This window comes from Oncorhynchus masou, chromosome 16, assembly GCF_036934945.1.
Source record: "Oncorhynchus masou masou isolate Uvic2021 chromosome 16, UVic_Omas_1.1, whole genome shotgun sequence".
NCBI lineage: Eukaryota > Metazoa > Chordata > Actinopteri > Salmoniformes > Salmonidae > Oncorhynchus > Oncorhynchus masou.
The window spans coordinates 36126104-36138795 of NC_088227.1; the positions used below are offsets into that span (position 1 = coordinate 36126104).

The 12692-nt window shown below is 50.4% G+C and overlaps 1 protein-coding gene across 7 annotated transcripts in view; it reads left to right on the forward strand.

The window, feature by feature from the left end:
• Positions 1-201: 201 nt before the first annotated feature.
• Positions 202-12692, forward strand: part of LOC135557908 (gephyrin) — a 155284-nt gene continuing 142793 nt past the window's right edge. For all 7 annotated transcript variants that reach the window (XM_064991602.1, XM_064991603.1, XM_064991604.1 and 4 more), the window contains exon 1: positions 202-292. In XM_064991602.1, the coding sequence (XP_064847674.1) occupies positions 229-292 (64 nt within the window). In that variant the 5' untranslated portion in view covers positions 202-228. The remainder of the gene's footprint in view (positions 293-12692) is intronic.

Below are 12692 nucleotides of genomic sequence, written 5' to 3' on the forward strand. Positions count from 1 at the left end.
ATGTGTGCGGTTTTAACAGCCCCCGCATTCTTCAGCGCACAGCAAGTTATCTGTAGCTGTCCTGGTCGCTCGGCTCTCCACTTCTCTCGCCTAGCTCTGCACTTCTTCATTTTCTCCCTCCTCCTCCTCCTTCTCCTCTCTCATCCCTCCTCCCCTCCCTGGAAGTTCGATGCGATCGGCTCTTGGCCCTGCCGTGAGTTCTCAGTGCGGGCGACAGCACTGCTGAACATGGCGTCAGACGGGATGATTTTAACAAACCACGACCACCAAATCCGGGTCGGAGTCTTGACAGGTAAATGCAGAATTGCATTGAGTGATTCATATTTCTCCGCGGCTCTATGTGTGAATTAATTTCCATTGTTTGTCTGTCGGGGTGCCTCTCCCGGGCGTCACGTAGGCTAGGCTACATGTCAGTTGCTTTTGCGTGGTGACTCTCTCTCTCTCTCTCTCCCTCTCTCTCTATCTCTCCATCTGTCGCTGGAGTTGCAGCTCTCCGTGGCTGGTCAGCACCTTGCGGGGCGATGTTGTTTAGAAGCCCTCTTATTTTCCTTTCCGGACCAATTGATTTAACACATCCTTCAATGCGACGGAAGATGATAACGTTGGCTACATTCATACAAACCCGTTCGGGGTTTCACCCGGTGTCATGGTATTTGCTAGGTGGTTTTTCCCGGTGAAGGGCTGAGTTTTGTATGTTGAATTATTCATAGCCCATATCTGCTTGTAAAACCGGAATTACAGCTGATTGTGTGCGGGGCGAGCGCGATATGGATTTCGTTATTGACACAAGGCTGGCCACAGGGTTTCTTAAAATGTATCCCATGACAGTTGCTGATGATCAGTGTATGTAGGCCTATTTAAGCGTACAAAATGCCAGTGTTAACTGCGAAATGCATGGCAATGCAGTCGCAATGAATGATATCTGACTGATTTGTGAATGACAGCGCCAATTGCAGCAGTTGTTTAACGTGACAGGCTCTGCTGGTTTCGTGGGCAGAATGCAAGTCGTATCTACTGTGCATGACATTCCTTCAAATGCAGACATCCTTTGACGCTGACGGTCAGCTTACCGACCATTAAATAATAACTATATAGGCTTGAAACTAACGTTATAGGCTACAGAAGATAATTACCCATTGTCAATTTCTTGTATGTGTTTTATGTATGTTTGCTTTGTCATGCTTCTTATTCAGTGTTGAGTGAAGGCGAATACAGTCGTGAGGTGCCATGAGAAGAAAGCAAATGAAATCTAACCAGCGATGTTAATACGGGCAAATACAGGGTTGCCTGTGCTATACGGATGATGGAAGGGGATGGGTGATAACATTTTTCACGATCGCGGTGTAGGCTATTCGTGATCGACTATGACATTCTCCGTTATGGAAAATCCGGTTGGAAGGTGGTAATGTGTAGCAATGGAGGAATCATTGTAGATCCTGGAATCTGCTAGGGAAACCCCGCTGCCCCCCTCCCCTCCCCTCCGGTCTCCTCTCGCGCAGTAGAGAGAGAGGCAGAGAGAGGCAGGGAGAGCTAGAGAGGCTCGACTACTTTCAGTACTGTCCGCGGTGCTGCGTTCCATTTCTCCCTCTCTCTCTCGCTGCGCTAAATGCACTGTCAGAGAGGGAGTTTAACCTCGCTGATAAGCATTCATGAGGCATAATGTAAACCGTGCTATGTGGGTGGGTTGCATTTCTGCCTCCCCAACATCAGCACAAGCGTAAGTTGTGGTTTTCCGCTGTTTCTGTTCCTTTTAGCGGTTGTTAATAAACCTTGACTAAGCCATGCATAGGGAAAGAGGAACAGGTAGTTCTAACCCCCCCCCCCCCCCCCAGGGTAGCTGCTGGGGATCCCTACTAAATGCAAATGGCAAACGTTAGGCACGTTTAACACCAAACACAGATATCACCAAAACCAACAACATCCACAAATAAACCCATAAACCCCCACATATTTTTTGCTATCCTTACCAACCTCTACCATAACACCACACTGACCACACAGTCCCTCATCCATCCATCCCTCCTCCACAGGGGTCAACCCTTCATCCATCCCTCCTCCACAGCAATGGGGGGAATGAGTCCTTCATCCTCCTCCTCCATCACTCAGTGGCCTGACAGGTGATGTGGTGACATCACCTGCCAGCCCCCGCTCAGACCAGGGATGGAGATCTCAAACCTTTATCATGGATATAGACTTAGCAAAGTAAAGCATGTAGAAGTAGGCTTGATAATGTAGATTGGCACACTCTATAGCTCCAATGCAAAAAAACAGCAGGGGCACGGCTAAGGCCAGCCAGGGGAGGGAGGGATATCTCAAACCATTTTGATTGATCAACATATCAACAATGTAAACAGCATAGAATTAGAACGACTAGAACAGACAATATGGCTACACCATGTATACAGTCAATATAGCTGACAAGGTATTGTAATGTATAGAGATGTATGTATGCATCAGTGTCAATGTCTATGAACTGCACACTCCAATGCTAATTATGAGCTGGTCAATATTTCTTTAAGGTCTCCTCTGGGTTGCTAGGGGTTTGCCTTTGGATATACATGAATTGGTGCACTAATATGTGTACTATAAGTATGTGGGGAAAATGGATACAAGGATTTGTTTGTGGAAATAGTAATGGAAAATAGGTGTGTGTGTGTGAGAGAGACAGACAGACAGAGGTTTTAATTGTCTCTATCTGGGGCGGCCTGAGGGTGTGGACAACACCATTCTCCAGCACGCTCTCCTAGCGAACTGTCCTCCTGGCCTGTGTGTGTGTGCCTCTCTCCACCTTTCTAATGACTCCTTCTGCATTCCCCCCCCCCCACACACACACACACACACACACCATCCAGTTGCTCTCCTCCCCAACAGCCTGCATGGCCTCATTGTGGTGTGGTACTGCTGAGGAGAGATGGATATGCCATACAGAGTGTGGGTGTTCTCTGGACCCCTGTGTTCTGATGTAGCAGGCAGAGCTGGACTCTGTCACGTTAGACTCCCACATCTGTGTGTGTACTTGCATGTTTGTGTGCTTGTTCATTCGTGTGTGTGTGTGTGTGCTCTCTGTCTTTGTGCACTAACAATACTGAGTTCTGGCTGAAACACACAAGCTTAGCAAATCCCCCTGGTCCCAAATGTAGCTGCTGTATCCATACCTCCCATTAACACAGTAAAACATCCCCCTAGTCCCAAATGCAGCTGCTGTATCCATACCTCCCATTAACACAGTAAAACATCCCCTGGTCCCAAATGCAGCTGCTGTATCCATACCTCCCATTAACACAGTAAAACATCCCCTGGTCCCAAATGTAGCTGCTGTATCCATACCTCCCATTAACACAGTAAAACATCCCCTGGTCCCAAATGTAGCTGCTGTATCCATACCTCCCATTAACACAGTAAAACATCTCAGGGCAAAACCCAGTTTTAATCAGTAGGAACCTGGTGCTCCAACATCCTACATGACTGTAGCAAAGCACTGTAGCTTCATGGTGAATGCAGCATTACAGCCCGTTGATGCTTGGCTACTGATAGTGTAGTACACACACACGTTGACAGACCCCCCCCCTCCCAACACACACACATATTGACAGACCCCCCCCCCCTCCCAATACACACACATACAACACAAACACCCATGCTGCTGAATAGACAAACATGGCCTCAGTAGTAACCTACCAATGAGAGAGCGAGAGAGAGACTGGGAGAGAGAGAGAGACTGGGAGAGAGAGAGAGAGACTGGGAGAGAGAGAGAGAGAGACTGGGAGAGAGAGAGAGAGACTGGGTGAGAGAGAGAGAGAGAGACTGGGAGAGAGAGAGAGAGAGAGAGAGAGACTGGGTGAGAGAGAGAGAGAGAGAGAGACTGGGAGAGAGAGAGAGAGAGAGAGACTGGGTGAGAGAGAGAGAGAGACTGGGGAGAGAGAGAGAGAGAGACTGGGTGAGAGAGAGAGAGAGAGAGACTGGGTGAGAGAGAGAGAGAGAGACTGGGTGAGAGAGAGAGAGAGAGACTGGGTGAGAGAGAGAGAGAGAGACTGGGTGAGAGAGAGAGAGAGAGACTGGGTGAGAGAGAGAGAGAGAGAGAGACTGGGTGAGAGAGAGAGAGAGAGAGACTGGGTGAGAGAGAGAGAGAGACTGGGTGAGAGAGAGAGAGAGAGAGACTGGGAGAGAGAGAGAGAGACTGGGAGAGAGAGAGAGAGACTGGGAGAGAGAGAGAGACTGGGAGAGAGAGAGAGAGAGAGAGACTGGGTGAGAGAGAGAGAGAGAGACTGGGTGAGAGAGAGAGAGAGAGAGACTGGGGAGAGAGAGAGAGAGAGAGAGAGAGAGAGAGAGAGAGAGAGAGACTGGGTGAGAGAGAGAGAGAGAGACTGGGTGAGAGAGAGAGAGACTGGGTGAGAGAGAGAGAGAGAGAGACTGGGTGAGAGAGAGAGAGAGAGAGAGACTGGGTGAGAGAGAGAGAGAGAGAGAGACTGGGTGAGAGAGAGAGAGAGAGAGAGACTGGGTGAGAGAGAGAGAGACTGGGTGAGAGAGAGAGAGACTGGGTGAGAGAGAGAGAGAGAGAGAGAGAGAGACTGGGTGAGAGAGAGAGAGAGAGAGACTGGGTGAGAGAGACTGGGTGAGAGAGAGAGAGAGAGAGACTGGGTGGAGAGAGAGGAGCTGGGAGAGAGAGACTGGGAGAGAGAGAGACTGGGAGAGAGAGAGAGAGACTGGGTGAGAGAGAGAGACTGGAGACTGGGAGAGAGAGAGAGACTGGGGAGAGAGAGAGAGAGAGACTGGGTGAGGAGAGAGAGAGAGACTGGGTGAGAGACTGGGTGAGAGAGAGAGAGAGACTGGGTGAGAGAGAGAGAGAGACTGGGTGAGAGAGAGAGAGAGACTGTGTGAGAGAGAGAGAGAGAGACTGGGTGAGAGAGAGAGAGAGACTGGGTGAGAGAGAGAGAGAGAGACTGGGTGAGAGAGAGAGAGAGAGAGACTGGGAGAGAGAGAGAGAGAGACTGGGTGAGAGAGAGAGAGACTGGGTGAGAGAGAGAGAGAGAGACTGGGAGAGAGAGAGTGAGAGAGAGACTGGGTGAGAGAGAGAGAGAGAGACTGGGTGAGAGAGACTGGGTGAGAGAGACTGGGTGAGAGAGAGAGAGAGAGAGAGAGAGAGACTGGGTGAGAGAGAGAGAGAGACTGGGTGAGAGAGAGAGAGAGAGAGACTGGGAGAGAGAGAGAGAGAGAGAGACTGGGAGAGAGAGAGACTGGGTGAGACTGGGAGAGAGAGAGACTGGGAGAGAGAGAGAGAGAGAGACTGGGTGAGAGAGAGAGAGACTGGGGAGAGAGAGAGACTGGAGACTGAGGAGAGAGAGAGAGAGAGAGAGAGAGAGAGAGAGAGAGAGAGAGAGAGAGAGAGAGAGAGAGAGAGACTGGGAGAGAGAGAGAGAGAGAGAGAGAGAGAGAGAGAGAGAGAGAGAGAGAGAGAGAGAGAGAGAGAGAGAGAGAGAGAGAGAGAGAGAGAGAGAGAGAGAGAGAGAGAGAGAGAGAGAGAGAGAGAGAGAGAGAGAGAGAGAGAGAGAGTGTGTGGGGGAAGGGGACAGAGAAGAGGGACTGGTGGGGGGGGGAGGGGGAGAAGGGAGACTGGTGGGGGATTGGTAGGGGAAGGTGGGGAGGGGGAAGGAGAGCGAGAAGGGGGACTGGTGGGGGGAGAGAAGGGGGACTGGTGGGGAAGGAGAGAGAGAAGGGGGACTGGTGGAGGGGGGGCTGGTAGGGGGAGGTGCTGCAGGTAACCTGGCGGTTAAGAGCGTTGGGCCAGTAATCAAAAGGCTGCTGGTTTGAATCCCTGAGCTGACTTGTTGAAGGATGAGGGACTGGAATGGAGACTGGTAGGGGTAATGCAGGCAGGCAGGCAGGCTCTGTGGGATTTCCCATCTTAAAGGGCATTCCTCACCACTACTTTTCCTAGGGGGGATATAAAGGAGGGCTCCAGCAGTTAGATTGGTTATTGTGAAGGAATACAGGGTTTAATATTTCCAAGAATTGCTGACTGTGTGTGTGTGTGTAGTGCATGTGTGTGTCTACATATCTGTATGTTAGCGTACATGCATGTGTGTGTCTACATATCTGTATGTTAGCGTACATGCATGTGTGTGTCTACATATCTGTATGTTAGCGTACATGCATGTGTGTGTCTACATATCTGTATGTTAGCGTACATGCATGTGTGTGTCTACATATCTGTATGTTAGCGTACATGCATGTGTGTGTCTACATATCTGTATGTTAGCATACATGCATGTGTGTGTCTACATATCTGTATGTTAGCGTACATGCATGTGTGTGTCTACATATCTGTATGTTAGCGTACATGCATGTGTGTGTCTACATATCTGTATGTTAGCGTACATGCATGTGTGTGTCTACATATCTGTATGTTAGCGTACATGCATGTGTGCCTGTGCCCTACATGTGCCTCTGAGTGTGTACACACATTTATGTGCGGAGGGCCAATGCAATAACTATTTAATCTCTTTTGCCACATAATTGAATCGCTGGAGGTTGTCCCAAACTCACCTTACTACAGCCCCAGACCTAGTAGCACTGAGGCATGCTGGGAACAGGAAACCAGAGAAGCAGCCAGTCAGTCAGCAATCGGCCTGGACGGCTTGCGTGCCAGATTGTCCTGCCCAGAATTAGGAGACCCTGTCATCTGTCTCTGAATGGGCTTGGTTAGCTGCCAAGTTATGGAGCAATCTGCTCTCCAAGTCTGCTGTGAATGGCAACACATGGGGCTGGGCGTATGCTCTGTCTCTGGTGATTGGCTATACACCCATGCTCTCTCTGTGGTGATTGGCTACACACCCATGCTCTCTCTCTCTCTCTGTGGTTATTGGCTGGCCTGGCCTTGGTGAAATACAGTAGGTCTCAGCTTGAGGGGGTTAGTTTATCTGGCCCGAGTTACACTGGTGGGAGGACTTAGAACCGAGTGAAAAGAGACTGCATTAGTTTTGGAACTGTGATGCTTCCCGGTTGTGAGCTGGGAGGCAGGGTGAGGGACCACATGACTGGCTGACGGTGAAGTTGGCTTAAACAAAAGAGACGTAGTTCAGCACGTGGAGTGATCAGTGTTTTCACAATCAGAAATGATTTTGCTTTTGATTCAAATGCTTTATCTGCCTTCCCAACGAAAAACTTGTTTGAAACAATTTTAGGGAAAAGAGATGTATGTTCCTGGACGTTTGTTCAATGCTGCCATGACAACATGACCGAGCAGCGCAGATTACTGTTTGATTTGAGAAGGGTGCTCCTCCCTCTGCCCGAATGACATGACAGGCCATTTCCTATAAGGATAGTAGACTCTAAGCTATTACAAATTCTAGCTAGTTAGGACATGTATTCATTCAATGGTTGTCTATGAGAATTTCCAGTTTATGCTTACTAGCATTATGCTAACATTACAATATGTTAAACATTTCTTGAATGGATGTCTGAGATTATTTAGCTCTATGCTAGCATTATGCTAACAGTACTGTATGGTAGAAATGTATTTTTCAACTCTCCCAGGTGGGGTTTATATAGCACACAACACGACTGACCCCACTGTATCAATTCGATTCAATCTCTCTCTCTCTCTCTCTCTCTCTGAAACGCACACACACACAGAACTACACACACACGTACACAGAGACTATATACTCACACACACGGTCTCTCTTTCTCTTTCTATTTCTCTTTCTCTCTCTCTTTCTTTCTCTCTTTCTTTCTCTCTTTCATTCTTATATATATATTCATATATATACACACACCAAGCTGCACAACCACATGGTCAATGTGGACAGCGGGAAGGCAGAGGGAGGGACCACATGACTGGAATAGACAATATGGGATGAGGGACAAGGCCACAGAATGAGAATTAAGTCTTTCTCTGCAAAATAATGATTTCAGTGTAGGTGGTGAAGTCAGGCGTCATTATCACCACGCGCTCTCTTTCCTCTTTCTCTCTCTCTGAGTCTCGTTCTCTCTGAGTCTCGTTCTCTCTGAGTCTCGTTCTCTCTGAGTCTCGTTCTCTCTGAGTCTCGTTCTCTCTGAGTCTCGTTCTCGTTCTCTCTGAGTCTCGTTCTCTCTGAGTCTCGTTCTCTCTGAGTCTCGTTCTCTCTGAGTCTCGTTCTCTCTGAGTCTCGTTCTCTCTGAGTCTCGTTCTCTCTGAGTCTCGTTCTCTCTGAGTCTCGCTCTCGCTCTCTCTGAGTCTCGTTCTCGCTCGCTCTCTCTGAGTCTCGTTCTCGCTCGCTCTCTCTGAGTCTCGTTCTCGCTCGCTCTCTCTGAGTCTCGTTCTCGCTCGCTCTCTCTGAGTCTCGTTCTCGCTCGCTCTCTCTGAGTCTCGTTCTCGCTCGCTCTCTCTGAGTCTCGTTCTCGCTCTCTCTCTCTCTCTCGCTCTCTCTCTCTCTCGTTCTCGCTCTCTCTCTCTCTCGTTCTCGCGCTCTCTCTCTCTCTCGTTCTCGCGCTCTCTCTCTCTCTCGTTCTCGCTCTCTCTCTCTCTCTCGTTCTCGCTCTCTCTCTCTCGCTCTCTCTCTCTCGTTCTCTCTCTCTCGTTCTCTCTCTCTCGTTCTCTCTCTCTCGTTCTCTCTCTCGTTCTCTCTCTCTCGTTCTCTCTCTCTCGTTCTCTCTCTCTCGTTCTCTCTCTCTCGTTCTCTCTCTCTCGTTCTCTCTCTCTCGTTCTCTCTCTCTCGTTCTCTCTCCCGCTCTTTCTCCTGTTCTCGCTCTCTCTCTCTCCCGTTCTCTCCCGTTCTCTCTCGTTCTCTCTCTCTCTCGTTCTCTCTCTCTCTCGTTCTCTCTCTCTCTCGTTCTCTCTCTCTCTCGTTCTCTCTCTCTCGTTCTCGCTCTCTCGTTCTCGCTCTCTCGTTCTCGCTCTCTCGTTCTCTCTCTCTCGTTCTCTCTCTCTCGTTCTCTCTCTCTCTCGTTCTCTCTCTCTCGTTCTCTCTCGTTCTCGTTCTCTCTCTCTCGTTCTCGCTCTCTCGTTCTCGCTCTCTCGTTCTCGCTCTCTCGTTCTCGCTCTCTCGTTCTCGCTCTCTCGTTCTCGCTCTCTCGTTCTCGCTCTCTCGTTCTCTCTCTCTCGTTCTCTCTCTCTCGTTCTCGCTCTCTCGTTCTCTCTCTCTCGTTCTCTCTCTCTCGTTCTCTCTCTCTCGTTCTCTCTCTCTCGTTCTCTCTCTCTCGTTCTCTCTCTCTCGTTCTCTCTCTCTCTCGTTCTCTCTCTCTCGTTCTCTCTCTCTCGTTCTCTCTCTCTCGTTCTCTCTCTCTCGTTCTCTCTCTCTCGTTCTCTCTCTCTCGTTCTCTCTCTCTCGTTCTCTCTCTCTCGTTCTCTCTCTCTCGTTTGCTCTCTCGTTCTCGCTCTCTCGTTCTCGCTCTCTTGTTCTCTTTCTCCTGTTCTCGCTCTCTCTCTCCCGTTCTCTCTCTCCCGTTCTCTCTCTCCCGTTCTCTCTCTCCCGTTCTCTCTCTCCCGTTCTCTCTCTCCCGTTCTCTCTCTCCCGTTCTCTCTCTCCCGTTCTCTCTCTCCCGTTCTCTCTCTCCCGTTCTCTCTCGTGCTCGCTCTCGTGCTCGCTCTCGTGCTCGCTCTCGTGCTCGCTCTCGTGCTCGCTCTCGTGCTCGCTCTCGCTCTCTTTCTCGCTCTCTTTCTCCCGTTCTCGCTCTCTTTCTCCCGTTCTCGCTCTCTTTCTCCCGTTCTCGCTCTCTTTCTCCCGTTCTCGCTCTCTTTCTCCCGTTCTCGCTCTCTTTCTCCCGTTCTCGCTCTCTTTCTCCCGTTCTCGCTCTCTTTCTCCCGTTCTCGCTCTCTTTCTCCGCGCTCGCTTTCTCCCGTTCTCTTTCTCCCGTTCTCGCTCTCTTTCTCCCGTTCTCGCTCTCTTTCTCCCGTTCTCGCTCTCTTTCTCCCGTTCTCGCTCTCTTTCTCCCGTTCTCGCTCTCTTTCTCCCGTTCTCGCTCTCGCTCTCTCTCTCGTTCTCGCTCTCTCTCTCGTTCTCGCTCTCTCTCTCGTTCTCGCTCTCTCTCTCGTTCTCGCTCTCGCTCTCTCGTTCTCGTTCTCGCTCTCTCGCTCTCGCTCTCTCGCTCTCGCTCTCTCGTTCTCTCTCTCGTTCTCGCTCTCTCTCTCGTTCTCGCTCTCTCTCTCGTTCTCGCTCTCTCTCTCGTTCTCGTTCTCGCTCTCTCTCGTTCTCGCTCTCTCGTTCTCGCTCTCTCTCTCTCGTTCTCGCTCTCTCGCTCTCTCGTTCTCGCTCTCTCTCTCGTTCTCGCTCTCTCTCTCGTTCTCGCTCTCTCTCTCGTTCTCGCTCTCTCTCTCGTTCTCGCTCTCTCTCTCGTTTCGTTCTCGCTCTCTCTCGTTCTCGCTCTCTCGTTCTCGCTCTCTCTCTCTGCGTTCTCGCTCTCTCGCTCTCTCGTTCTCGCTCTCTCTCTCGTTCTCGCTCTCTCTCTCGTTCTCGCTCTCTCTCTCGTTCTCGCTCTCTCTCTCGTTCTCGTTCTCGCTCTCTCTCGTTCTCGCTCTCTCGTTCTCGCTCTCTCGTTCTCGCTCTCTCGTTCTCGCTCTCTCGTTCTCGCTCTCTCGCTCTCTCGTTCTCGCTCTCTCGTTCTCGCTCTCTCGTTCTCGCTCTCTCGTTCTCGCTCTCTCGTTCTCGCTCTCTCGTTCTCGCTCTCTCTCTCGTTCTCGCTCTCTCTCTCGTTCTCGCTCTCTCTCTCTCGTTCTCGCTCTCTCTCGTTCTCGCTGTCTCTCTCGTTCTCGCTGTCTTTCTCTCGTTCTCGCTGTCTCTCTCTCGTTAACTCGCTCTCGTTCTCTCTCGCTCTCGTTCTCTCTCGCTCTCGTTCTCTCTCGCTCTCGTTCTCTCTCGCTCTCGTTCTCTCTCGCTCTCGTTCTCTCTCGCTCTCGTTCTCTCTCGCTCTCGTTCTCTCTCGCTCTCTCTCGTTTTCTCGCTCTCTCGTTCTCGCTCTCTCGTTCTCGCTCTCTCGAGAGAACGAGAGAGAGAGAGAACACGAGAACGAGACAGAGGAGAGAACGAGAGAGAGAACACGAGAATGAGACAGAGGAGAGAATGAGAAAAAGGATGAGCGAGAGAACGAAAGAGAGAATGAGAGGAGAGAGAGCGAACGAGAAAGAAAGGATACGAGAGAGAGCGAATGAGAAAGAAAGGATGCGAGAGAACGAGAGAGAACGATAGAGAGAGAGTGAGTGAACCTGAGAACGAGAGAACGAGAGAGAGGGTGAACCTGAGAATGAGAGAACGAGAGAGGTAACGAGTGAGAGAGGTAACGAGTGAGAGGTAACGAGAGAGAGTGAACCTGAGAACGAGAGAACGAGAGAGAGGGTGAACCTGAGAATGAGAGAACGAGAGAGAGAACAAGAGAGGTAACGAGTGAGAGAGGTAACGAGTGAGAGAGGTAACGAGTGAGAGAGGTAACGAGTGAGAGAGGTAACGAGTGAGAGAGGTAACGAGTGAGAGAACAAGATAGAAAGGATGAGCGAGAGAACGAAAGAGGGAACGAGAAAGGATGAGCGAGAGAACGAAAGAGAGAACGAGAGAGGAGAGAGAGAACGAAAGAGCGAACGAGAAAGAAAGGATACGAGAGAGAGAACGAGAGAGCAAATGAGAAAGAAAGGATGTGAGAGAACGAGAGAGAACGATAGAGAGAGAGAGTGAACCTGAGAACGAGAGAGAGAGTGAACCTGAGAATGAGAGAACGAGAGAACGAGAGAGAACGAGAGAGTGAACCTGAGAACGAGAGAACGAGAGAGAACGAGAGAGAGAGAGGTAACGAGAGAGTGAACCTGAGAACGAGAGAACAAGAGAGAGGTAACGAGAGAGTGAGAGAGGTAACGAGAGAGTGAGAGAGGTAACGAGAGAGTGAGAGAGGTAACGAGAGAGGTAACGAGAGAGGTAACGAGAGAGGTAACGAGAGAGGTAACGAACGAGAGAGAGAATGAGAGAGAGAACGAGAGAACAGGAGTACGAGAGAGAGAGAACACGAGAAAGAACGAGAACCTGAGAACAAGAGAACCAGAACGAGAGTGAATGAGAACGAGAGAGGGAGGGAGAATGAGAACGACAGAACGAGAACGACAGAATGAGAGAGGACGAGAACGACAGAACGAGAGAGAGGACGAGAACGACAGAACGAGAGAGAGGACGAGAACGACAGAACGAGAGAGAGGACGAGAACGACAGAACGAGAGAGAGGACGAGAACGACAGAACGAGAGAGAGGACGAGAACGACAGAACGAGAGAGAGGACGAGAACGACAGAACGAGAGAGAGGACGACAGAACGAGAGAGAGGACGACAGAACGAGAGAGAGGGCGACAGAACGAGAGAGAGGGCGACAGAACGAGAGAGAGGGCGACAGAACGAGAGAGAGGACGACAGAACGAGAGAGAGGACGACAGAACGAGAGAGAGGACGACAGAAAGAGAGAGAGGACGACAGAACGACAGAACGAGAGAGAGGACGACAGAACGACAGAACGAGAGAGAGGACGAGAACGACAGAACGAGAGAGAGGACGAGAACTAGAGGATGAGAACTAGAGAGGACGAGAACTAGAGAACGAGAGAGGATGAGAACGAGAGAACGAGAGAGAGGACGAGAACGAGAGAGAGAGAACGAGAGAGAGAACGAGAGAGAGAGGACGAGAACGAGAGAGAGGACGAACGAGAGAGAGAGGACGAGAACGAGAGAGGGACGAGAACGAGAG